This window comes from Sinohyriopsis cumingii, chromosome 6, assembly GCF_028554795.1.
Source record: "Sinohyriopsis cumingii isolate HCF-2022 chromosome 6, ASM2855479v2, whole genome shotgun sequence".
Lineage (NCBI taxonomy): Eukaryota > Metazoa > Mollusca > Bivalvia > Unionida > Unionidae > Sinohyriopsis > Sinohyriopsis cumingii.
Window position 1 is genome coordinate 141291946 of NC_142966.1, and position 27579 is coordinate 141319524.

General features: G+C 34.4%; 1 protein-coding gene across 4 annotated transcripts; it reads right to left on the bottom strand.

The window, feature by feature from the left end:
- Positions 1–2712: 2712 nt before the first annotated feature.
- Positions 2713–20415, bottom strand: LOC149798138 (NF-kappa-B inhibitor cactus-like). 4 transcript variants are annotated; one of them, XM_089963247.1, is made up of 3 exons: positions 20312–20415; positions 18192–18336; positions 2713–4157 (listed from the first exon to the last, which is right to left on the bottom strand). In XM_089963247.1, exon 3 carries the CDS (start codon positions 4140–4142, stop codon positions 3153–3155), a length of 990 nt encoding a protein of 329 aa, XP_089819373.1. In that variant the 5' UTR covers positions 4143–4157; positions 18192–18336; positions 20312–20415; the 3' UTR covers positions 2713–3152. The 4 variants fall into 4 exon arrangements, with proteins under 4 accessions (XP_089819373.1, XP_089819369.1, XP_089819372.1 ...); XM_089963243.1 differs by lacking the exons at positions 18192–18336; positions 20312–20415 and adding an exon at positions 10533–10889; XM_089963246.1 differs by lacking the exons at positions 18192–18336; positions 20312–20415 and adding an exon at positions 8822–8946.
- Between the last annotated feature and the right edge of the window lie 7164 nt (positions 20416–27579).

Sequence of the window (27579 nt, forward strand, 5' to 3'; positions counted from 1 at the left end):
GTTTTGAATGTAACGGATGACGTCTTTTATTTTAAAACAACAATTACGTCATTACGTAACGTCATAAATGATATGCATCATTATAACCATTTTATAACAATTATATACGACAGGATCTAAAAGATACACGAGTCTCTAATAAAACTTGAATTAGTAAAATAATAAAATGAACTAGAGACAAACAGTCATACATATAATTATATTGTTATAAAGGATATACAATATATCAATGTAAATTATACAATTTTATATAGTGCATTAGCATTAAGTCCATTAGGATACAGAGTATCTAACTTATGAATCCAATAAGTTTCTTTTATGAGTCTATTCATGTCACCATGCACAATATCTATTGGCATGAAAGAAAAATCAAGTAGAGAGTGATTATTGGTGTTAAAGTGTGTTGAAACATTAGAAGAAAACTGAGGATCTCTATAATTTTTTATATGAAAGCGATGATTATTCATTCTCTTAGAAACTTGTTGTAGTGTTTGTCCAACATATCGCATGCTACATTTTTTACAGGTTATTAAATAAATCACATCAGTTGATATGCAGTTAGTGTTATCGCGTAGAGAAAATACCTCTTTTGTATTAGCACTACTGAAAGAAGTACTTTCTCTTATGTTTGCACATTGAGAACACCGGTGTCTGTTACATTTAGATGACGAAAAGTGTATTTTTTTATTTTCTGTCTGTTTAGTTCTGATTAAAAAATCTTGCAAATTCTTGGGTCTTCTATAAGCGAGAACTGGTTTAATTTTGAAAGTGATTTGACGCTAGTTTTATTGGATAAATTTAGGAGACTATAATATTTATTAATTATACGACCTATATTAGGTAATGAAGGATTATATTATATTGTGAAAGGAATTACATCTCTCTCTATTTTACATTATGCTGTTTTTAAAGCCTCATGTTGAGTAAGATTAAGGGCTTTATTCAGTGCAGAATCAATTATGTATGTAGGATAATTTCTATTTTGGAAATAAGTTCGTAATTTATTCAAAGAATTTTGTAATTGACAATCATCTGAAATATATATATATAACCCCCTCCCATTGTCACCATTATCGAATACAATTGGTCTTTTTTTGTTGGCGATGCTGTAAGCGCATGTTTCTTTTATCCGAGAGGGAGCCAAGAATTTTGTATGGTTTCACTCTTTTTTACAAAGTCTAAAGTTATGGTGTGATTTGCTTTAGTTTTACCTAGTATATATATATTTTTAAATTTATGTTTCATGTGTGAGTGTTTTGTCATCGTTAGATGCTAATAATTATTATACATACATTGTATGTATAATCGAGACCCTAATGTGTATCTTGACATTTTTGTAGGTCTTGTCAAAAGCTTTCACTTTTGGTATAATACTTTTGATACATATGTATGTAAAAACCAAGTTGCCAGTTTTTTTATGTAATGTTTATGATTCAATTTAATAATCTATATGTATCGGTACCGTTATAATTTTCAAATTTTGCAACAAATTTCTTAAATTCAATTTTTACATAATTTACATCAAATAAAATGACATTTAATACGTTCAAACATTGTATTAAATAAGACTCATGTATTAACATCCAAACAGGAGATACTTAAATTCCACCGTATTTTTCCAGCACCTGGCATCCAAACCCCAGACAGCTTGTGTAAATAATTAAACAACTTCTTTGCAACAAGAAAAACCGTTAGGAATACGATAACGTATATCTCCTACCTCTATGAGAACATTATTACTTTTATCACATGGTGGGAGTAAGTTTGTTAAATTGACATGTGCGTGCAATACATTCAAATACATTCCACAATACAAATGAAAAAGTACTCCTTAATGGTACAGTGATACAAAAATTATCCTGACAAAACATGTTGTGGGTATTTAGTTTGAAGTCTAACTGAATTATTATGCCTGTGACAGAAAGAAAACTAGGAAGCATATTTTTAATGTAAAATTTACCTAACGTTCAGTTTGTTTATATTTATTAATAGCAATCTGAGTATTTTATTCTTGGAAAATTACTAGAAATATTTATCTTTAGGTTTTAAGCATAATGTTGCAATAATAATAATAATAATAATAATAATAATAATAATAATAATAATATTGTAATAATAATAATAATATTGTTATTATAATAATAATAACAACAACAATAATAATAATAATAATAATAATAATAATATTATTATTATTTATATTATTATTATCATCATTATTATTATTACAATTATTATGAATTTTTTTAAAAAGCATTTATAGAAAAGGTATGTAAATAATCAGAAACATCTGAACTCCATTTCTTTGAATATTGAAAACTTTCCAAACAAGTAACACTTATTCTCAGTCACCACGTACTGCCATTATAATTTTTATTTCGCAGACTAGTGGGTGTCTCGTCTATGAAATTTTAATCTATCAACATGAAAACTCCGACATAGCAGAATGTCCTAATTTTTGACGTCGATTTTGTAAACCTGAACGTTAGTGTAAGTATTTTAATAATTATTTTGTTTAATGTGATGCAAATAATTACGTAAATATTAGGCAGTCTTTATTTGAAACAACTATATTTCACATTATACAACTATCTTTCACATTATTATGTGTATTAAACACTGCCATGACCGATAATTGGACATTTTTTTGCACGAGTCTCATGCTTCTCGAATGCAAGGCGAGAAATAAAGCAAAACACGTAAAACGTCACGCACTCAAAATAACTTTATCAACCATTGACAATCAAAAACAACTTATGTCGGTTAACCTTCATAAATTTTCTAAATCCTAAAAATTGCTATAATTCAGTTGTCAAGATTTAGGTGTTAATACTTGCTTGTCTTTATTGATTCAGGAATATCTTCCTTTTCGCAAAAGAATGGAAATATGTATAACATTAAACCGTTCAAATTAAATTCAGATCTTAATGACATCTACATTATATATACGATATTTTCTATATCAAGATCGAGATCGAGATCGATCGAGAGAGAATATCATCATGGATATAAATATTGGCTAACGACGATATAATCGATGGAATAATCAAGAGTATCATAATCATTCTTGGTCACATCTAGAATCGATATCATTAGCTATATTCTCCGATAAAAGTTACACGAGGTCACATACTAGTCTGTGTGGTCTTGATTTATTCTTCTTCCGAGTCAGATTCATTGTTATCGTCCGAATCCGACTTTTCATTTGCTCCTTCGTACAACAGATCCATGACAACATCTGCAAAACCGTTTCCTCGTGCTAATTCCAAAGCTGTTTTGTTATCATACGTAACTGCATTAACATCAACATCTGAACAGGTGAACAGAAATTTCAGAACGTCAACGTTTCCATTTTCTGCAGCCCAGTGAAGCACGGTTCTTCCAGTCTTTAGCTCCCTGGCATTCACGTCAGCTTTTTTCTCCAGAAGGAATTGCAGTAATTCGAGGTTTCCATCCTTGGCGGCGAGATGGAGACATGCGAGGCCCTCACAATTTCTGATTTCTAGACTCTGGCCAAATGTCACTGATTTTGCAAGTGCTTTCATAATTGTGAGGTTCCCCTTTCCCCTGCAAGCTGCATGAAGAGCTGTGTCCCCCCTGCGATCTTGGTAAGTCAACGAGGCTCCCTTCTCAACAAGTCGTTTGACAATTGTCGTCTGCTGAGTTAGAACCGCCAAAAGGAGCGCCGTCTGGAACAAATTGTTCTGAATATCCAGGAGACGTGGGTCGGAACACAGTTCTATGAATAACAAAGCATAGTCTTCACGCTGTTGTATTATTGCGATATGTAACAACGTGTCCCCATCTTCATCTTGAGAAAACACTTGGCACTCGCGGTCAAGGTCAGATACATCTTCAGGTGTTAGTGATGCTTGAAACTGTTCTTGCGTGTTATCGGAGCTTTCAGCTGACACAATATTTAATAGTTTCTGACACAGAAAATAGAGAGGCAAGTCCTTGGTTTCCAGGTAAGATGAATTCTGGGAAATATTGCACACATCTCCATGGCCTGGACTGATCATGACTGAATATCCATGAGAGGAATTTCTAGCCGGAGTCATTACATTGTTATTAGAGCTTGAGGAATCCATGGAAACATAACCATATTTCTGACTCGTGTTGTCTGATGACGCGTGAATCATCCCTTGGAACTGAATCTGAAAAAGGAAAAGGTTACGGGTAATTATCGCTATTACTTACAGGATTTAACGATATCTAGTATGGTTACATACATACATACATACATACATACATACATACATACAGACATACATCGTCGTTATAACGATGCAACAATAAATATCATAGATGTGAAGATTTTCTTGTTACAATACGATTTAACTAATCGCAAAAAAAATCCTAGTGTTCAATGGTTAAGTCTTTGGGTAAGGCTTTACCTTGCCTTTATTGAGTTTAACGCCATTTTTCAGCATATAATAGGCTATACATGGCGACCGGTATATTTGTTTGAGGAAGAACTCGGCAATATCATGGGAAGAACCATCGGCCCACGGAAAGCTACCGATAAACTATCGCACCTACCCACGTTAGTCGACCCGAGACTCTTACCCAGCAGTACAGGGTGAGATGTACGAGTGATATGTAAAGGCATGCACCACTCAGCCACTTAGTAGAACTAAAAACTAGTCGACAGAAGCATATCGAAAAACGCTGCGTAATATTGCCTAATAGTTTACATGTTTTTTTGTACGTGGCAAATATAATCTGAACCGTATCGATGTGTCTCTTGTTTATTACTCCGTTATTAGCAAAATTATGACAAAAGTATAACGGTTAAACGCTGGCAATCGATTATTTACCATCTAGAAAACGATCAAAATATTTTTTTAAATTGCTACGTATTATATCCTTTGTTTACCGTCCCTTTTGTGTGTAACTTCTTCTTGCCGATTTAAAAAAAATGAAAATCACCAAGAGTATAGAAAATATACAGAACATAGTTATTTCGTTCATCGATTTATAATTTACAACCTGATTGTCACCAGGGGATCCATAACACTGTCATCGTCTACACGTTTCAAATAAACTAAAATTTTTAAGGTAAACAACGGGCCTGCTTGTTGTCCTTTTTCGGTTTTCGGAAAGGTATATTTTCAGTGACACAATAACTGTGGATAACTGATTAAGTTAAGATCATTAAAAACGGTAGCAATACAAATTTAAGACTTGTAATTTGATGCAGATGATATAGTGACTTCTATGCAGGGGTGTATTAACCATTAAGCAGACCAAGCACGTGCTTAGGGCACCAGAGCCAAAGGGGACACCACAAAGTTGAGAAAAGGGTGAAAAGAAAAAAAAACGAATGAAGATTTGTAAAATAAATTGATAAAACTACTGCAAATTGATCATAATGTTCTGTTTCTTGATCATGGTGCACCCTAGGGTTATCTTCCCAGGAAAGGAGGGAGGCACCAAGATTTGTCAATGCTTAGGGCACCAGTGAGCCTTAATCCGCCCCTGCTTCTATGCGTGTATCATCATGACACCCGAGGCTGAGATGCACATCGTCAACAAACATACATGCATGCAAATATAAGTGCATACAATGATCAGTTGGTTTAGTTCAGTATCTAAGAATCGTTAAAACCATCATCATCTGCAGTAGCGGTAGCATTAGCAGTAGTAATAATAATAATAATAATAATTATATAAATATGATACATATTTCAGACAACTTGTGCATCAATGATTAACCTCAGTCTACAATACACACTAATTTACATAGCTAAAAGAATGTATTACCGTCATTTCAAACTGTTCTTGTTATTTCTACCTTCTTATTCTTGAAGTGAGTATATTCTTTTATTTGTCGTCGCATTCAACTTCTTACTGTCGAATGAATTGTGATATGCAAGTGAGGATAGAATATATATACAAGAATCGATCGCACTGTGGGTAATTCCGCTGGAAAACCCCAAATCTATTTTAAGCTATGAATGGTAATTACAGTACAGCCTATATAACTGTAGAAATTACATTACTAAGCTCCGTCATCAAATTGAATTACGTAAAGGAGAAGATTGCTAATTTAAAGTCGAAGATCGTTACTCCTCTCTATTGCATCAATACAGAAAAAAATTCACAATAAAATATTACATATTATATCGTCATGCATTTATTATATTATTATTATCACCACTGTTTTATATCGTCATTTTTATATCTTTGCAACGAGTATATTCGTATTTAACTGAAATTGTATATTTACGTTAAGTGACCCAGATATCTCGATCCAAATTTAACCACCCCAGTAATATATTTACATAATGACTCAGAGAGGCATGCAGATTACAAATGTAATTTATAATAAAAAAACGGCCACAAGTATGGTTGCGTACTACTATAAGTCAAATGGTAGTGCTTCCCATGAGTAGTGGTGGATTAAAGCATTATGATTCCTATGTGAACTGATGTAAAATGATTCCCAATGGTGAACGATATAGTTTGAATCTTTGGGTATACAGCTGGAATTTTTGGGTATTAAATAAAGGGTAACATAACTGGGATCTTTGGGTATTAAAAAATGGGCAGTAGAACTAGTATCTTTGGGTATTAAATAATGGTCAATATAAAAATAGAGTGTAACATTATTATCATTATCGCAACATTCACGCATGGAAGAGTGACTTATTTCATTTGGTGACCAGTTTTAATTAATGGAGGGAAAACCCATGTAGGAACCATCGACCCACGGGAAGCTACTGGCAAGCTTCCTTACATGCCAACAAAGGCCGAGCCCAAGACTCGAAACCCACGCGGACAGAGGTGAGATGTAGTGAACGATAATGGCGAGTGATTTAGACCACTAAACCACCCCAAGCCCAGACACTCTTGGCAGTATATTGTCTATCGGAAAACGATACTCTGCGCAACTACTACTGCTACTACTAATGACAGTAACGACGAAAGTAGTGTTAATATAATGAAAAATAAAAAATAATGTTATCTTCATTATCAAATTAAACAAAGGATGATTAAGCTATATGCAATTCAATCTTATCAAATTATTGTTATACTGTTAAATTATATTATACTGTATTATTTTGAAATAGTTCTCGTCATTTAAGTACCTAAATCTGTAATTACATTATTTGACTGAAAACTGCACCAGATTTATTTTAATCGTTGACTTAAGAAGATAATACGAACAGTAAAATGTTCTGTTATTTGAAAATGCTGAAATACATGATAATTGTTATTCAGTAGTTGATAAAACACATGTTGTCTTTATTAAACAATTACTTGCTTTAATAAGCTGAATTAATAGGTGACAGAAATATACACAGGCCACAGATAATACATAATGCTAATTTTGTAACATAATGCTAATTTTGTAACAAACACAAATATTAGTCCTGATATTATACAATAACTATTGAAGGCTTCTGTTAACAGGTATATGTTAAATACATATTTCATCTCAACAATATATATCAATATATATATCAATATATATATATATATATATATATATATATATATATATATATATATATATATATATATATATATATATATATACATACATATTGGAATGCTTTAGGGATCTTTGGGTATAAAATAAGAAGCAACAGAAGAAAAAAGGTGTTCAGCATTGCATTATTATTGCTACACGAACACATAAAAGAGTTAACTATTTCATTTGATTTCAAGAGAATGTTTTGTATTATGTATGCCTTTGTCTCTCGAAGATAATAACAATAATTAAATTACATGGTTTCTATTTTGTTGAAGTCCTTCACTTAGGAGCTTATCTGTGTGGGTAAGTTGTTTATGTGTGGATAAGTTGATATAGTATATATTATGAGTTTTTTCAAACTATGTTTCAAAAATATTCTGACTCGATAAGTAAAAAAGACTAACGCAATGTCACAAAGAATTAATACAATCCGGTCAGTTAACTGTGTGTGTGTGTGTGTGTGTGTGTGTGTGTGTGATTTGGATTTTTAACGTAGCTTTAACACTTTTCAGTCATATCGCTACGATGTCTGCAGTGTGGCAGCTTATTGTGATGTTTAGCACTGGGGCATTATGCTGCAGACATGTGTAGCATGATGTCCCACCCAGTCACATTATCCTGACACCAGGCCGACCAGTCCTAACAACTAACTTCTTAATGCTGAGCGCCTAGCGGGGCAGCTGTTAGTACCATTTTTAAAAGTCTTTGTATGACTCAGCCGGAGATCGAAACCACGACCTCTCACATCCGAGGCGGACGCTCTAACCACTGGGCCACTGGAGCGGTCGCACTTTGTAATAAACACAAATTACTGAAATTGTATTATCTAAGAACATAAATAAACATAGTTACAATATTCGACTGAATGTTGAATAATATTTATTTTATCCGTTGTCTTGAGACGATAATTACTTTAGCTAAATGTTCTGATTTTTTAAAACGCTTACAAGCACGATACTTTTTATTCATTGGTTGATACAGTACGTGTTTCTTTTTCATATTATTGTTTTATCATTCTGAATTAAAAAGTAAAAATATACACAAGTCACAGATAAATACTACATTAATTTCGAATAACCACACAACTATCACGCTGTTTGTCATGATTATTATTAGCGGCACACTAACATCTTAAAAAACTATTTTGGGTTCCACTAAAAGGTATATAATAAACACGCTTTTCATTCAAATCACACATACTGCTTATGTGTATTTTGTTGAATTTGATAGTTAAATATATATCCTTGTAAGTAAGTAAAGATGTATCAGAGCATAGACTTTCAAGGTACCCGATATTATGCGTTTATGGTATATTATAAACATGTTCTATTCGTTTACCTGATAACGTAAGGCGGAATTTTAAAATCCACTCCGATATCATGGTTTTTGTCGTACCAGTCAAGTTAACATCGTAGAATGCCTTCTGATTATATTTCACAGTCCGATTACGGATCTATTTTTAGAAGTGGAAGTAAGAAATAAAGCAAGCGTTGATTGGTTGGGTTAATTTACTTCCATTTCGATTTTCCCCAGTCAGTACTTTCTTTTATAACGGTAATTGCAATATTATAAAGGTAGAAACGCGGTGAAAAATATAATGAAAGTGGTTCCGCTGTTACAATGTCCCAAATTAAAACTATAACCTTTTACGGCAGGTAAAAGTGACGAGTCAGTTGTTGTTGTTATAGGGTTTAACGCCATTTTTCAGGACAAGATAGGTTATATATGGCGGCCAGTATTAATGGTGGAGGAAGAACCCGGAAAACCCTGGAAAGAACCACTGACCCATGAGAGGCTACCGTCAGTCTTTCTGACATACCCACATTGGCTGAGCCCGAGACTCGAACGCAGGCAGACAGAGATGGTAGTGATCCGTAAAGGTGAGCGATTTAGACCACTCGGCCACTCGGGGCCTCTGACGAGTCAGTTATTCATTACCTGTATCAAAACAGCGTGAAAAGCTGAACTAAGAACAGTTTCTGAGCGAGAAAAGCATGCTTTAACCTGGGAATGGTCCGCCAGTTGCTTTCATTTTCGAAATATGGATCTATTTTTGAACAGGAAGTAAGTAAATATTGCAAGCGTTCATTGGCTTCCGTTTATTTACTACCGTCGATAATTCCTAGTCAATGCTTTCTGCACGAATGGCTTTTCAATGATATTAAAAATGGAAATAGGGGTCACGGAAAACGAAAGCGTTAACACTGTCCCACTGTTCTAAATTTCTGTCATGGGCAGGTAAAACTATCAATCAGATAGATCTAGCTATTAATTGCATCTAAACACGTACACAACGACCCTCGAGAACTGTTTGCAGCAGCGTGTATCTGTATCTGTATTGAATATCGTCGCGCATACAATGGATCACGTGACAACCTGATTAAAAATCAATATCTCGGAGATGACAGAGATCTCTCGGACAAGGACTGATGCAAGGTCATGTTATGTTGATCCTTCCATTCACCAATCAGATGACAGCTTTTGCATATATGAAATTGAAAAGTTAATTCGGAACATAACGTTTTTAACGATAACAATCTAATGAACATGCAACAATTTTTTTTGATAGGTTACTTAAAATAAATGAAACGAGAATTCCAAATGTTACCATAAAATAAATCTTTGTCAGATCTATATAAAAGAAAATGATCTTAATTTAATCAGATTGTAATATTTAATTGCTGCAATCTTGGCAGTGGGAAAACAATAGTCAGCGCAAATAATAATGATAGTAATAATAATAATAATAATAATAACAATGACCAAGACCATTACGTATATGAAGATAGTAATGACGTGAAGATAGTAATGACGTGAGCGATGATAATACAACGATGATTACAGTAAAGTTACATATATAAAAAAAATCAAAGACTTTGTAATCTGTCGTGAAAGTTAATATGTCAAAATATATTTTTTGTCAGTGAAATTACTACTACTAATACTACTACTACTACGTACTTATGATGATAATCATACTGAAAAACAAAAAACACACAAAAAAAAACTTAACACAAAGAGGACAAAACAAAAAATTGAATGTACTCACATTCCAGTCCATTGGTACCCTCGTTCTCAGATTTGTTTACTTGACGATTCAATTACGACATATTGGAACTAAATTAACGTTCCCCCTCCCCACTCCTCCAAACAATTAGAAGGAGGATACACAGTGATGCAATCGTTAGCGTGCATGAATCTCGACCGAAAGGGCGCGGGTTCTGAATCATACGATCGGATCAGCACGCGTCGGTTAATGTGGTGTGTCTTTGCGTTAGTCATTTTATATGAGGCGCCGTAGCGGACAAAAGCTGGTCCAATGAGAAAGTTGCAGTTGAAATTTCGATGTCGTATGTCGAGAAATCCAATATTACGTGTGGGATCAAATTGCATCTCCTTAAAGTTCCATTTTCAAGATCGAGATTTTAGATTTTATATGTTGAATTATACAGTGGTGGTTTAAAGATCTATTTCCTATGTCGACGATTTACAGCGTGTATTTTGAATTACACAACGATGGTTGAAATTTCAATACCATATGTCGAGAATCCCTAATTCACACGTTGTATACAACACTGTTTGTGATGAAAGTTCCATTTCATATGGTGAGTATTTAGATTTCATCTGTTGAATTTCACAGCAACGAGAAGCAGCCTCCTTGCTTGAAGTTAACTCGGTCCGTTCACGAATGCGTCCTCTAGCGAATAAATTCATAGTAATTCTCGACCTGTGAATGGTAACTTTCAAACTGTAAATGCATGAAATGTAATGGCGTTTCATAATTGAATACACGAATGATGTATTTTAATACTCGATATTATTTTGAATTGTTGAAGTGGACATTGTGTAATGTTACTTTTAACACTAACATATCATTTCACCATATAAAAATAACAATTCTGGCAAACACAATAAAATGTCCAATCACCGCTGTGCAATTCAATAGATACAATCTAATAACTCAACATACGAAAAGGAATTTTCAGCACAATGAACGTGATTCAACATGTTAAACTAAAACTCTCGACATATGACATTAAAATTTAAACAACCGCCGTGCAATTCAGAAGATACAATCTAAAAACTGGATATTGGGCATCGAGTTTTCAACTAGCGCTGTGTAATTCAACTGATAAAATCTAAATACTCAACATATGAAATGGAACTTTCAACATAAATTCTTTGAACCAATACGTAAATTAGGAATTCTCGACGTATGACATTGAAATTTCAACCACCGTCGTGTAATTCAAACTACACAATCTAAAACCTCGACATAGAAAATATAACTTTCAATCACTGCTGTTTAATTCAACAGATACAATCTAAACTCTCGACCTAGAGAATGGAATTTTAAGGACAAGCATTTTTGATACAACATGTGAAATTGGAATTCTGGACATATGACATTAAAATTTCAATTATAACGTTCTATTTGGACCAGATTTTGTCCGCTACGGCGCCTCATAGTTTTACTCATTTTTGCTTAGACACTAACTAATGGTGTCGATTTACCGTAAAACAAGCCAAACAAAGTCATCCTTTGTATCAACTACTGAACGTGTATTATCTAGGAACACACTATTAAGTTTATGTTGTCGTTTGGGTCATTACACTATTTCCGTTTAGAAATATTCCGCATGCACAGGTAATTGTGGGTCGGAAAACTGGCTGTTATATATACATTGTTACATCTATGAATATGTGATGACGCAATTTAGTTTTATATACGAATTAACATACAGAGATGTCTTATTTATTAACTTCCGCATCCCCCTTTAAAAAATAAATAATAAAAGAGAATAGAGAAAAGAAGTAAGAGAAGTTATAAAGAATGTAGGTAGACTTATGTACTGCTATCAGTGTATATATCAATGTGGAAAGGTGCTCTTATTCATCCAGCGTAATACAAAAGAGATAGGTGCAGAGTAAAAAGAGAGAATAATAATAATTCTGGATTGTGTAGATATCTATCAATTTTCATACATGTATTATGGTAATTTAAAGCGACTGGCAAAAATATAACAATGATATTACACTATATTTTACATACATGTGTGCTGTTTGTTTTAAAACACTAACATGTATTGTTTATTTTTATTCACTTTTTCCTTCTCACAAATGTGGCATCCTTTTATAAATATTCTGTACAAGATAAAGATAGAGGCATTCTTTCGTGACGTAAAATGTATATGTATCCTTTACCTATCAGTGTCCTAAATAAAACGAACTCCATTCTTAGCTTTTACCAAGCACACAATTACTTTTAAAAGTGACAAAGGAAGGGAGTACTTGGTATCTTTTCTAATCCATTGGCTAGATCATTCCATGATAGTTTTGTTAAAGTACAGCCCCGAAAAATAACGATTATATGGTTTAGGTGAATCGGTGCAGACAGTACATTTATTGTCAGTTGATATTCCAATTTATTTTACTCACTGTTGTTTGCTACAAGAATTATATGCTATGTTAAGCGTGAAAGCAAAATGTTTTATCCAATCAAACTAACTTTGGTAGATTACTTTGTATTTTCTGTTTAGCTTGTACTCAAATGTCTAATACTTCTCTACACTTCATCAAGTTATTATAAATAATTCTGCAACCTTTTCCAGTTTTAGGCAAAATAACGTCTCTTTTGCTAACCATTATTGTTTCTTTTCTAAACTTTCTTGTTTGGATAAAATATGCAACCTATTCATACCATTTGATACCCAATTATATAGTTTATTGACTTTTTGCTGTGAACGTTTATATCATGCATTAGAAGTTCAGTATAAAAAATGAAAAGAGTCTTTGGAAGAATCTTTGGAGATTAGATGATATAAAACTACAAAACTTTCCAAAAGTTCTCACGAGCACCTGCAGTGTTTCTTTATGACTCTGGATCGGATCTTTTAAGGGAAAATAGGAAATTGTTAAAATCCGAAATTTCGAAACCCAATTTCTTTAAAATTTGTACTCTTTAATAGTATTAACTGACACTGTAATGAAGTACTTGTAAACTATTTAATTTATTCATAAGCCATTCTGAATTATTTTAAAAACAAATATATGATTTAGCTTTAATAACGCAAGTGACTGTTATCACAATTATTAACTTATAATGTATAAAAATTATATTTGACCACTGAGTTTAATCACAAAACAATAACAGCTAAATGGTACACGTATTTAATAAACTTTTGCTACTAGAACAAGCAAGGTAATTTTTATTGTTTCTAAAACTTCAGTTAAAGATGATAAAATTGAAAAGGTCATTGATTTTGTAAGGGAGGTAATTCTTGTAATTCAGTAAACAAGATTGATACAGTATTTTCCCTTTATGATCTGCATCGTTTCCACGTCAAAGTTTTTAAAATTGATAACTTAGTCATAGTGTGGATGTGAAGGACGCCGATACGAAGTCATGCTCTGTTGACCAATCAAATTACAGCTTCCACATTTATGAATGTGACAGACTTCATTCAGAACATAGATGTTCTAATGAAAACGCCTTTTAGGAAAAAAATAATTGCAACGCTTGATCTGATCATATTGAAGACGATGGGCACGGGATTTCCAAGGTCAACAAAACATGAACCTTTATCGGTTCCCGATCATAATCAGAAAGTGGTATGTCGGTAATTTCGTCATGGGTCCCTTGAGATGTCTGGGGGGTTTGTTTTTGTGTTGTTTTTTTTTTATTTGGTGGTGCGGGCCGAGGCTGGGGTAGTCCGATAAATCAACCCCACAAATCTGTGTTGATACTGATTGACTATGTCCGAAAATCAATATCGTCACGGGTGAAAGGCCGATTTATCGGCCCAAGGCCGGGGCTAATGAACATTATAAACACGAAGAGGATTAAGTGCATACTTTGTGATATAAATTTTCATGTTTATTTAATACTTCCCATTATTCCCTTTATTCCTTAAGGTATTTCTGAAACCAAGCAGTAAAGCTATTTTGAAAAAAGTCATAGACATGTTCATGATAGCATACGTGGTCATCACCAAGGGTACATGCTAGCAATATCAACCACCACTGTCTACTTTTACGAAGTCAGTTAAAACTTAAAAAATGTTTTGGGCTTAGGAATTTTTTTTTTAACGCAAGCCTATTAAGATATCAGAAGACGAACAATAATAAAATGTCGAAATCTTTAGAAGAAAAATACATAATTTCAAGGAAACAAAACAAGTTTTGAAAAATAAACTCAAAATTTGGAGAATTTCGAATTTTTCAGTCCTATTCGGCTTCTGAAGTTTTGGGAGCTAACAAAATTAGATTATTCTAGTGGCAGTCGATAACTAGTCTCATGTTCTTTTTGATTTTTATATATATTTAAAAAAAAGTTGTAATCCAAACACCGTTATAGACAAAACCGCATGCTTCTGGGCTATATTTATGAAACTGTGCCTGTCGGTGATCTTGTCTATAACGAAGAAGACAATGTGTTATCGGGAAAAAAGGTGCAGAAGGAAATGCCTATTAAGGACCCTGGATCTAGCCATAAGAGTAGAACTCAATAGATGATTCCGGAATGTACATGGCATTTCTTGTCAATGCCCGTCTTCTAAGAACGTTTTATACATTTTGGAATACGTGTCATGTACAAGTGCGAGATGTACCGTAAAAATATATTTCACCTACATCAATCCTTGCGATGAATGTAGCAGTCCTTAACCTAGATATGGTAGTCTTTAAAACGGATATAGTAGTCCTTAACACGAATCAAACTTGTTTAAAAATTACATAATAGCAAAATAGGTTCGGCTGTGTTTGTGGACAGTAATGTAATTCAATAACGGATCTCTGTGTGTGTGTGTGTGTGTGTGTGTGTTTGTGTGTGTGTGTGAGAGAGAGAGAGAGAGAGAGATTATTCATGGTTGGTTTGTTGGAGAGTATATTTGGGAGCTTTAACATGTATTTACGAGTTTTAGTCTGTGATAACAGTGCAATTCAAAATGAATTATACGTATTTGTAGATAACAGGTGAAAGGCGGATCTCAACATATTCTTTATTCAGTATTTTTACTAGTGATACGCCTTCATTATAAAATGTATGTGCCTTCATAATAAAATGCATGTGCCTGTGTCTATTATTAAACGCCTCGATGACAAATGTGTGTTTTAAAGCTATATCTCAAGCAATGTTCATGCTAGAATTATCAAACTAGCTGTATCTATGTTAGAAACACATGGTTACAACAAAAAAGGTCACTTTGACCTACATTTCACTGACTTCGATTCAGTTGTACGCTTAGCTCTGGACAGCATAGCATTTTTTTTTATATACCCTGTATACATCCAGATATACCTAGAATCATAAAAGGGGATCACTGCAACATAGTATTATTTTTTACTGACATAGATTAAGTCTCTGCATTTAACATAATTACATACACGCACGCACGCACGCACACACGCGCGCACGCAGAAGACCGTTACAGTTTGGAGTAGGAATACAACATTAGAATAAGTAAGGATTAAAAAAGTAGACTGTTTGATTTCATCAGAGGCTGCATATGTAGTGGCTGATAACATGAGTACAGATACACGAGCTAACTATATTTCTACAAATAGTCTGACATTTCAAGGTTTTTCTATACCTATGTCTGCCACAATATGGTTCTTGCTAGTAAACAATAATAAAAATTTAATAAGTAGATTTTTAAAGCAATTATTTTTTATGTACAAACATATTCTTATTATTGTTTTGTTATGAACTCTTTGCAGTACCTCTAATGTGATAGCATTAAAAAATGTTCCTATTTATTTTTGTGTCTTTTATATCAGGTGATACATGCCAACATTCTTTTGTGCGTCAAGATCACTTTATCGTGCATTTATTTCCTGCATGATTATACGTCTGTTAGAGTCTATTAAAATCTTGGTGGTTGTGAAATATGTAATTTGTTAATTACATTCTAGTTAATTAATCTCGTGTAATATCGTGCAATAAACAGCACAAAGAAGTATTGCGTTGTTCTGTTATCATTGCGTCCAGAAAATGTTATTACTATATGATTAATTTGCAAGGAATCATTGTCAGTTATTAGTTATGGCATGTTTGTATCCGTGGCTTTCACATACATACATACAGACAGGTAAGCATACATGCATATATATATATATATATATATATATATATATATATATATATATATATATATATATATATATATATATATATATATATATATATATATATATATATATATATATATATATATACCTCCGTGACAACAGGTACATCCATTTCCGTGCATTCTTTTGATGAATTTGTCGGTGCCTGTGTTTATTTTCGAGATTAAAATTGTGTAAGCAAAATTAATTATTCTTTTATAATGGTCATACCCTTTATCAGGTCATATTTTAATCAATAATACAACACATTATGCTTTCACATGTAAAGAGGGAAATTAATCAGTCTGTAAAGAAACACGTGAGGTACATGTTCGATAAAACTCTCATTTTTGATAACAGTGTCAGTAAAATGATTCCTACTTATTTTCTGCACTACCGAGGATCCTTCCTAAATAAGCGTATACAAGAAAATGAATTGTAAACAAAATATCTGGATGACATTTTCAGGCACACAATCTTTAGATTAATTTAAAATTTTCTTATAGACACATACACAATGATATATTGAAAATTATATATATATATATATATATATATATATATATATATATATATATATATATATATATATATATATATATATATATATATATATATATGATGAACATTTATCTATGTCGCAAACTGTGACGAGTACATCTGTGATAATTTGTAAAAAATAAAAGTAAAATTGAAAGATTTGCTGGCGTGATCTCAGTTTAAAGATATACATAATGCAAATGCACAAGCTGATAGAAAATGTACTTCAAATATAAACTCAAGTATCTGACTGTAAAAATGAGCAGAAGATAATTTAGGGCAAACCATTTTCTATTTTTGTTTCCTTTTCTGTATCTCCTGCTCCATGATTACATTTTTTAATATGTCATATCTGCGAAATTTAGAAAATCAGATGCAAAACATGATTTGCAATACGTCAATAACTTGCATGTTACATTAAAGCATAAGGTGTATGCCAGCGTTTGGCAACATTGTGTGTGTGTGTGTGTGTGTGTGTGTGTGTGTGTGTGTGTGTGTGTGTGTGTGTGTGTGTGTGTGTGTGTGATTTGGATTTTTAACGTACCTTTAGCAATTTTTAAGTCATATCGCTATGATGTCTGCAGCGCGGCATTTTATAGTGATGTCCAGCACTGGGCATCATGCCGGAGACATGTAGCATGATGTCCCACCCAATCACATTATTCTGACACCAGGTCGACCAGTCCTAACAATAACCCCTTGATGCTGAGCGCCTAGCGAGGCAGCTGTAATTAACATTTTTATGTCTTTGATAGGACTCAGTCATGGTTCGAACCCGCGACCTCCCACATCAGAGGCGGACACTCTAAACACTAGGTCACTGGCAAAAGGGACTAGTAGTAATATATAGACTAGTAATTAAATTAAATGTCATGCGAAATAATATTTGCAACACATTAATAATAATGATAATAATAACAATAACAATACTACTACTTCTACTACTACTACTATTATTATTATTATCATTATTATTATTATTATTATTATTATTATTATTATTATTATTATTATTGCTATTATGGCTGCTCAGGAAGCTAACTACCACAGCAGTGCTTACCTTTACATCCGGGTCTTGATAAACTTAGGCATAGGCTTGATGATCTTGTATTTAATAGGCAGAGCAACCGGAATTCCCAACGGAATTTCCGGATAATCCTTCTTCTGTGAATAACATTTCAATGAACTGTGCACTGTTGGAAAACCTATAATATTCATTACCACAACTCGTTAAGAAAATGACACAGGCAAATATTTTATCTTAAAAGAGTGAATGGTAGGATACATATATACAAACATTAATTGCAAATTTAAATTAATGTCAATTAAATGAAAATTATGAATAAGATTCATTTTTTACTGGAGAGAGGAAAAAAAGAAGGAGCGCTCATATTTAAGGAGCTTTGGTGGTGGTGTGTCTTCATCTCTGATCGCCCCATCCTTTTCTACCAACCCCCATCCTCCTATCCTCCTCAAGAGATTAGATTTAGTAATATAGTTATAGATTTTAAACCATGCAGCACACCTTTTCTTTAATTTCGGATACGCAGGATGTGTCCGGCTCGCTTCGGTTTTCATCGCTATCTGATCAGCAGCACGATGAAATCGCATCTCCAAAGGAAATAGGAACTAATTAATATAATGGATATAGGAAACATAAATTAGAACTTCATTACAGGAATTCAAACATTTTACTTTTATTGTACTCTACGGAGTCGTGATTATTGTCCTCAGAACGCGGATAAGTTGTACACCATCCACCCACTGAGCAGAAATGATAGAAAACAATAATGGGTCTTAGATAATTTTATTTATTTTCTCTTAATATCATCCACTACTAGTCTTATGTATTTTGAGCAATTTTCTGAAATATTAACTTGGAAAGGCAGATGAACTTCTGTTATTTTGCTGCAAGTACCTATTTTGATCACACACACACACACACACACACGAGCGCGCACGCACGCACCGCACACACAACTGCAACTTTGCACACTGCTCGATTCATTAAGCGTTTTCTTGCTACTCTGTGATAGTTAGATGGAAAGTAAAGTAGAATGGAAACTAGAAATATATTTTTAAAGGGCATTGATTCATTACACTTTTATTTATTAATGAGGACACAATGTGTTTAAAATATTTGGACGATAGTAATCGGTTTTTGTTTTATCGAAAATTAGCACAAATCACAGCCTTTAAACCAAACATATAATCTAATATGGCTATGTCATCAGTTTTACTGCACATAGTTTTTTTTATTAATTATCTGCTTTCTCTCTTTTGCTTGTGAAAATTGTATAAGTTTATATCAAGGGCATACCTGTTATTGAGTGTGAATGTGTTCCTAATGAGTTTCAGAGATCAAAACTTAAAGATTAACCAGTTTCTGAACAAAATTAATTTATTCTCCTTATAACCATTTCTTATGTTTTGCAACGTGTAAATATATTTTATGGTTTATTGTAGAATTTCATGGTGTCTATATTTCCAAATACCTAACAATATGTATACAATTGGTTTTTATATGAAGCATATGTTGTTGTTGTTGCTAGATTTTGGGCTTAACGCCATTTCTCAGTGCAAGACATGCTATACAAGACGGCCAGTTTAACAGGTGGCGGAATAACCCGAGAAAAACCCATTAAGAAACACAGACCAAAGGGAGGCTATTTTGAGCTTTCTTTCAGCCAGAGACTCGAACCCACGCGGACAGAGGTGAGATGGCATTGATCAGTAAAAGAGAACGCCCTAGACCATTCGACCTTCGCTGGTTCGGTGTCAAGAATTTGTTTCTTTTCTGGAGCAAACAAGGGAGCCACAAAATTCGTCACCCGACAAAAATAGTTAATTGACAATCGGATACATTTGTACAGCGCACGTACAATTATCGCCTCCTGTTGAGCACTACCTGCAGTCTCCATCATAAGGCATTTATCCCGGTATGCTACACATTTTATTTTATAATCAAGGAGGAATTTATTTGGCCGTGTGAAATTTTTCCTTGTGTTTATTTCCCTCTTAGAAAACCCATACGATATCGTATTCTTATTTCCGCATCTTGTATTGATCATGCAATATCAAAGTTGTGTTGCATATCATATAACGTTATCAGACAGACATACAATAGGAAGAAAAAGAGAAGAAAATACTTGTGTTTAATTGTTCTTAGCATTAACTTACCTTGCAAACTGTCTTGTCTTGACATCAAATTATTGACAACTTGGACCACAACGGATTTTCCATCGCCACAACTTTTCATTTGGATCTGGAAATTCCGTCACGTGTGTAGCTCGATTGAGACGGGTTGAATGCAGTGTTGTTTAAACTGCTGACACAGCACTGTTTGTTCACACATATACATTGTTTGTATATATACACATATCATTAGAAGGAATGCGCTTGTTTGAACCTTTGCATGCATTTTTTCAGTAATTACTTGATAAATATTTTTTTTCAAGCGGTCCAAATAATATATTTTATATTGTCTTTTTTTTTAACGAGAATATGAATAAATGTATTAAATCAATAGAACGTTACGTGCACAAAATTTGCGGACAGTATGCATAGTTGTAATCGCAAGTATGTAAATGTAGGTAATATTTCACTACCACCAGCTAGGTGTATATAACAAGATTTGTCTGGTCAAATTATGGGTGAATAGGGTTTTGGTTGTATCAGCTCATTGAAGAAGCATTACTTTGTATTATCAAAAAGAAAATACTCTACAAGATCGTTGACCTGATACAATCACAACTTTCTTACCTTTACCGTAGAGATCAAACACTTGGGCTTCCATAGACAATGAAGTCAAACATTCAGATTTGAAGATTTTTTTTTTTTTTTTTTTTTTTAATAGTTAAATAAATAGCCCATAGAAATTCTGGATACATATTCGAATAACCGGGCTGTTACTGTAGAAGATTATGACTCGATGTGAACGTGTGCGCCAAACACTTACACGTGACTTATGAAAACGTTGTATGTACAGATGGCATTATATCCATCAGGAAGATGAAGAAAGAATAAAACGCAGTAGAACAGATATAATGGAGCTAGAGGCTTCCGATCTACGGAAATTGATTCAAGGAAGGTAGACATGAAAGCAGAGGAGCTTCTCAAAACATTAACTACGAACGCTGTAATAAGCTCTCTTCCTCCCTTTCCACTATAAAAACTAATGTAGACTTTTTTCTTGAAACAATTGTTTTTACACCAAATAATTTGGTATGTTTACGAGAGAGAGAGAGAGAGAGAGAGAGAGAGTTAAATTCTGCAATTTTGCCACGGTGCATATATCAGCGGAACCCTGAGTGGCCGAGTGGTCTAAATCGCTCTCTGTAATGCAATCTCACTTCTGCGTGGGTTCAAGTCTCGGGCTCAGACAATATGGGTACGTGAGAAAGTTTACCAGTAGCTTCCCGCGAGTCGATTGTTCTTACCGGGATTTTCCCGGGTTAATCGTCCATCAGTTATACCGGCCGCGATGTGTAGCTATCTTGTGCTGAAAAATGGCGTTAAACCCCACAAAATGGACAACAATATATAAAAGCACATTTTTCGCACAAGTGTGTACCGCATTCTTCAAATTACATAACTTTCATTTATAGATCCTTTATTTCAAACAATATACTGTCAAAATCATTTCCCTCCTGAAGTCGATGTCATGGTTAATCTCAAGTTTTCTCGCACAGACTGACTATTTACTGTTAAAGTAAGGTATGACAAATGGGAAAGACAGAGATATTTTAATTGATAAGTTATATTATTGTCAGTTATCTTATAATTGTAACAGTAGTATATATGCGGCATATGCCGACTTTCAAGTCCTAACCTGGCCAAGGACAGTTTTTGGAGCTCCTGATATGTCCAAGATTGCTGACTCGAGTTTGATCAATTTGTCAAAGATTTGTTTTGATTGTCACCAATTTCAAGGTGAATATGTGATAATTGTAAATAATATAACTTGTGTGATTTCTTTGACAGGTGTTTTTGGAAATGAATGGCAACTTCTCTAAGAATTATCCATCTAGAAATCTTGCACCAACAAATGGCTTTTATCATCAGCTGTTAATGTGATTACTATATGAGACAAAATAAATGGATACTATTAAGTGTTCTCAAATCATTCTCAAAAGTCGGCTTGTCTAAGATTGTTTACACACATATCCAAATTTCATGGTGAAAACTGATGACAAGTCCAACATTGTTTTCGGACCATGCGGCTGTTTACGTCTGATTCTGTAGCCGTATCTTTGGAATCGGCCGCCTGTACCAAAAAGATGATCTTGTTGGAGTTCATTTTGTATAATGCCTCCTCCCCTCATTCGTCCTAAGTACGCTGTTTTTATCATAGTTGTGTTTGGGGTTCGTTTAGGTATGCCACAGACACGATCTCTGATATCAATGACGCCGGTCATGCTGTCACCATCCCGGAGAACTCTATTCTGTCAACACATCTTTTTGGCGGCATTTTTGTTTGGGTGGAATCAGCCATGTTACTAACAGAAGGCGGGGAATTAACCAATATCCTCAGCGCAGTTGTTAAAGTCTGCAATTTTCGAGGTTCGGTCGAATAGTTCGCGTGTGAAGAAATTCAGTGGGAGCTTTGGCACGGGAACTAATGTCGTCTATAGTGCTAGTGGAACGTGCAAATATTTTAATAGGCATGATGGGACCGTTGAAATGACAGCGGCTGGTGTGCCAAAAGTGAGATATGTCACCAATTTAACTTTATGTGGAATGTTAGCTTCGCTTTTCGCCAGAAAACACAGGATTCAACTATGTTTTTGGTGTTGGTCCTCTTTCAAGCGCCTTTAGAAGCATGATTGATAGGTGGTCGCAAAAGGTTGCTTTTCTGAACTGAAACTGGAGTACGTCAACGGTAGTGTCTGATTGTTGGGGTCGAATACGTTACCATTCTGGTCGCTAACTGTAATAAAAATTGGCCTAGCGGGTGGGTGTATGTGTTATAGTAAAATATCACATAGTACAAAATTAATTTAAAGTTATATAATACTGACTTAAAAACTGTTATTTCAGTGTTCAAGAGCAAACTGTTTTACGGAAAATGTATTTTTAAGAGCTAAAATAGGCAATTTAATATTGTCATTTACGCGGAACAGATCACGGTATTGGGATAGTATTGAGCTATTGCATTGTAATAATAAGGGGGCCCCGAGTGGCCGAGTGGTCTAAAGCGCTCTCCGTCACGGATCACTGCCATCTCACCTCTGTCTGCGTGGGTTCAAATCTCGGGGCTCAGCCAATGTGGGTATGTGAGAAAGCTTGCCGGTAGCTTCTCGTGGGTCGGTGGTTCTTACCGGGGGTTTTCCTGGGTTCTTCCTCCACCATTAATATTGGCCGCCATGTGTAGCCTATCTTGTGCTGAAAAATGGCGTTAAACCCTATAACAATAACAACATCATTGTAATAATCTGGTTGGTATTGCATTATAATTATCTTGTTGGTATTGCATGATGACTAATCAAGATGCAATGAGCGTTATATTTTTTGTATAATTGGGCCTTACGTACAATGCACGTGGCAAACGTAACGATGCCAGGTAATGGCGGCTGCCATATTGATCTTCTTCTAACTGTAACCTGATGGCTATCAAACTTTTCCATGTTGAAAGTACAGTTATGGTCGGTACTGATTATAACAAAGAGAATTACAAAACATTCTTGAAAGTCCTGAAGTAAGATGACTTCTATGCTTTTTTACATTTTACTTCTATGTATCGCAAGTACTTATCTAAGAATTAAAATAGCCAAAGTTTTTATCTTTGGGTACCATCGGTCTTAATAGCATCTACAGCTAATGAAGAGTACTTGCCATTAGCTAATTGTAAATAAACCTTATATGTATGCATACATAAGATGTATATTGAATTTAATTGCAAATATGAGAATTAATATAGTTGCGGTCTGCATTTCTGTTAGTGTGTGAGAAGGCACTTCCCGCAAATTTAGAGTGTAATTCAAATGAAGTAAAAGACAAATTTTAACAAAATTGCAAACTGATCAGATATGAGCAGTTGCATACTTTTCAAGATATATTTCTCCTTGCCACTGTATGGATTATTCATAAGTGTCAGTGGCATTTAATATTCACTACACTTACTCCATATTGCCGTACACGGCATCATGATATAAGTGCTGGTGACGTCATGGTCATCGCTAGTCGTGACTGTTAAACGAAGTATAGCACAAAATGCGTAATGACGATGACTATGACAAGTATTCATGTATAGTGGGTTAAATTCATGATTTAATAATTAATAAAATTTAGAAAACTGAATTAATAGCATGTACAAAAAGACACATAACAGGAGAATATGAATCTTCCAGACTCTTTAAGTTTGGTGAACATTAGAATGTTTGGGTCTAGAATTATGCCATTATGCGTATTATTATTACCAAAATACATAGAGGATTGCGTTATTGTCTTAATCATAAAATGTCACTTATGGCCAACTCCTTTGTTGGGAACTACTGTCAAGGTTGTTCAGGATTGATTAGAATCCAATTTGTTTACAAGCAGTACGTGCAGAACAACAGCTCATGTTCAATTTCTCCAAGTTTTATTCTCCTTGCCACTGTATGGACTATTTATAAGTGTCAGTGGCATTTCATATTCACTACACATACTCCATATTGCTGTACACTGCATCACGATATGTGGACAAAAAGGTACGGAATTGCTTTTTATTATAGGTTATTATTTGACACACTCAGTGCTAATTGGTGCATGATATTTAACTGAAAGAAATAGGACATCACTATTATCATATTTATTTAGGCATTTCATCACAATCAGAGTACCATCCCCCACCACATGTACTGAATTGTGCATTAACAATAACCCTTAATAATGATGTGGCTATTGCAATGCAAGTAAACGGGCATGGGTGGTGCGAATTATAGGTGCCTGTTAGGGGGTAAAGCTGCGAAGCACGTATAGAAAATCAGCTTTGTCTGAGCCACGTAAGAGCCGCCCACGGCATCTTATGTAAGATACTCTGAGATTGGTGTGGTCTTCTGCACTATGCCAGGCATGACATAGCCCGGGATAAGAATGGCGCACGCAAGGTGTACCATGCCGGCCCGCCCTAACCGCTGCCGCATGTTTTAATGGGGTTTGCTTGTTACTAATGATACTGTCTGTATTATTCTCACATTCTTCATTTCGTTTGTAAACCCCCCCCCACCCCCAAATTTACAAACAAAAGGCAGCAAGGATATAAGAAATACACAAAACTTAGCTATTTCATACAGTGATCTATAAGTTCTAACCGGATTGTCGCCAAGGGTAGTTTCGAACCAAGCATGAGTTTCTTTAGTATCACGGTCACCATATTTGCATGGGGGAGTCTATGTTTTCAAGTAACATATATGATGCAGTTTACCGTCTCTGATAATTACGATAATTCCGTAAATGTTTGAATTAAATCTCTTTTGAACATGTTTATAAACGAATTCCTCCGTTTTATGTGTAAAATTTGTTTGAGAAATATTAAAACAAGACATTGCAAGTATTGGACGCAGATGACAGAGTTTTTTTTTTATTACTAAAACGGAGTGTTCTAGAAACGAGAAAAGGTCAATGAGCGGTCTATGTGCTTGTTTACATCGAGAGTTTCCGTTTGCTTTGAAACGCCGATAAATCGACAGTGTTAGAGATCCTTTGAAGATCGTCAGGTTAGAAATTACAAATCAATGAATGAAGTGATTAAGATTTGTGCTTTAATTATACCCTTGATGCTTTTCGTTTATAATATATATATATATATATATATATATATATATATATATATATATATATATATATATATATATATATATATATATATATATATATGTTGTGTGAGTGTGTGTGTGTTACAAACAAACGTGAGGGTGTCGAATACTATATTTCTCAATATGACCACGACTGTGGTTTTCTTGAAAATATTATCTCGACTCCTAAATGGATTGCTATACCATCACGGGTTTTTATCAAAAAATTTCCTATGATAACCTTGTCAGTCTTAAATGAAAATTGTTGCAGTGTTACATCCAAACTGGCTGCCGTGACGGCTATAGTGAAAATCTCATTGTCACTACTTTCCCTGAATGGAGGATCATTATGACATGACGTTAGGTCTAAAGAATTCTAACAATGTCAAATTTGTCCTACCGAAAATGGTTCAAATCTGACATCCAGCATGTCCACCACAGCGGTTACACTGAAACTTGTTATTGCTGAAAAAAGATGATTTCAAAATTCTGCAGTTAAAATGAAGAAATGATTTTGTTTTTCAATTTTTGGAAATTATTTTCTCCTAGAAGAGATTCATTTTCTTCAAGGGACGCTTGCTCACGTTTATAACAGGCTGTGGTGGTACATATTTTGGCTTTGTAATGTAGCTAATTTCTAGAAACGAGTGCTACTGCAACCCACTAATCAATATCAAGCGCTTCACCTCCGGCAAATGTCCATCCAGACCTTGCTTGTATTTTCAATGCTAATGAGTATGACAGCATTAGCTTGGTCAAGCAGCTCTTCGATCTCGTCGCTACGTAGTATGATGGCGTGTTCACTACGGAAGTAGTCCACCACTTTCATGGTTGTCATCTCAACGTTGTTTCGATAGGCATGACTTTCTCCAGTTGTTTTCCGGGCCGTAGAGAGCAATTCACGGACCCTGGGGTAAGAAACACCAGGGCCTCTCCTTTTCTTGTTCAAACAAAAAGTTTCTTTTATAAAATTAAAAAGTGTTGTTCCCGGTTGCCCCCCACCCCCCCCCCTTCTCCCTTCTCGTCGGCCCTGGTTGTGTTGTTAGGATGAGGATACAAATTAGATCATAACGGTTCCCGACCTTCCTGGCGAGAACATCGTGTACCCTAGGACCACATGACTGGGAGTTGCGAAGGGTCTGCTTCGAGCTCATTCCTTTTTTTTCAGTTACGGTGATAACGATTAATGATAGTCTTTTAAAAATAAGTTAACTCTACCATGCCGCTCTACGAAATTGGGCATTTGCCGTCGCCCTCTTAGTCGGGCAGATGATGTGCCCTATTGGGGCGGCATAAATCAGTATTCCATGAGAGATCTGGTTGTAAGATCCACTTTCCTCCTGGTGTTATAACGGGTGCTCGACGTCCTTGCATGGGAACTGTTTTAAGAGACCCGTTCGAATATAGCTCAGCCAACGCATCATATTCCCTCTCTGGAGCAGCTTGCTCAAACATACTTTGTCAGACATAACTCGACATGTTCATTTTATCACGAATAATATCTTAATAAATACTTGATACTTGTCAATAGCTCATTCGTATACTTTACCACACATAAACTCTAAATAAATTTGTATTTCATGCCTTCAGGTCACAAAGCACCATCATTGTTTTTAAATTATTATTTGCTACTTTTATATACATGTGAGCTGAGCGAGCGATCTCACTTGG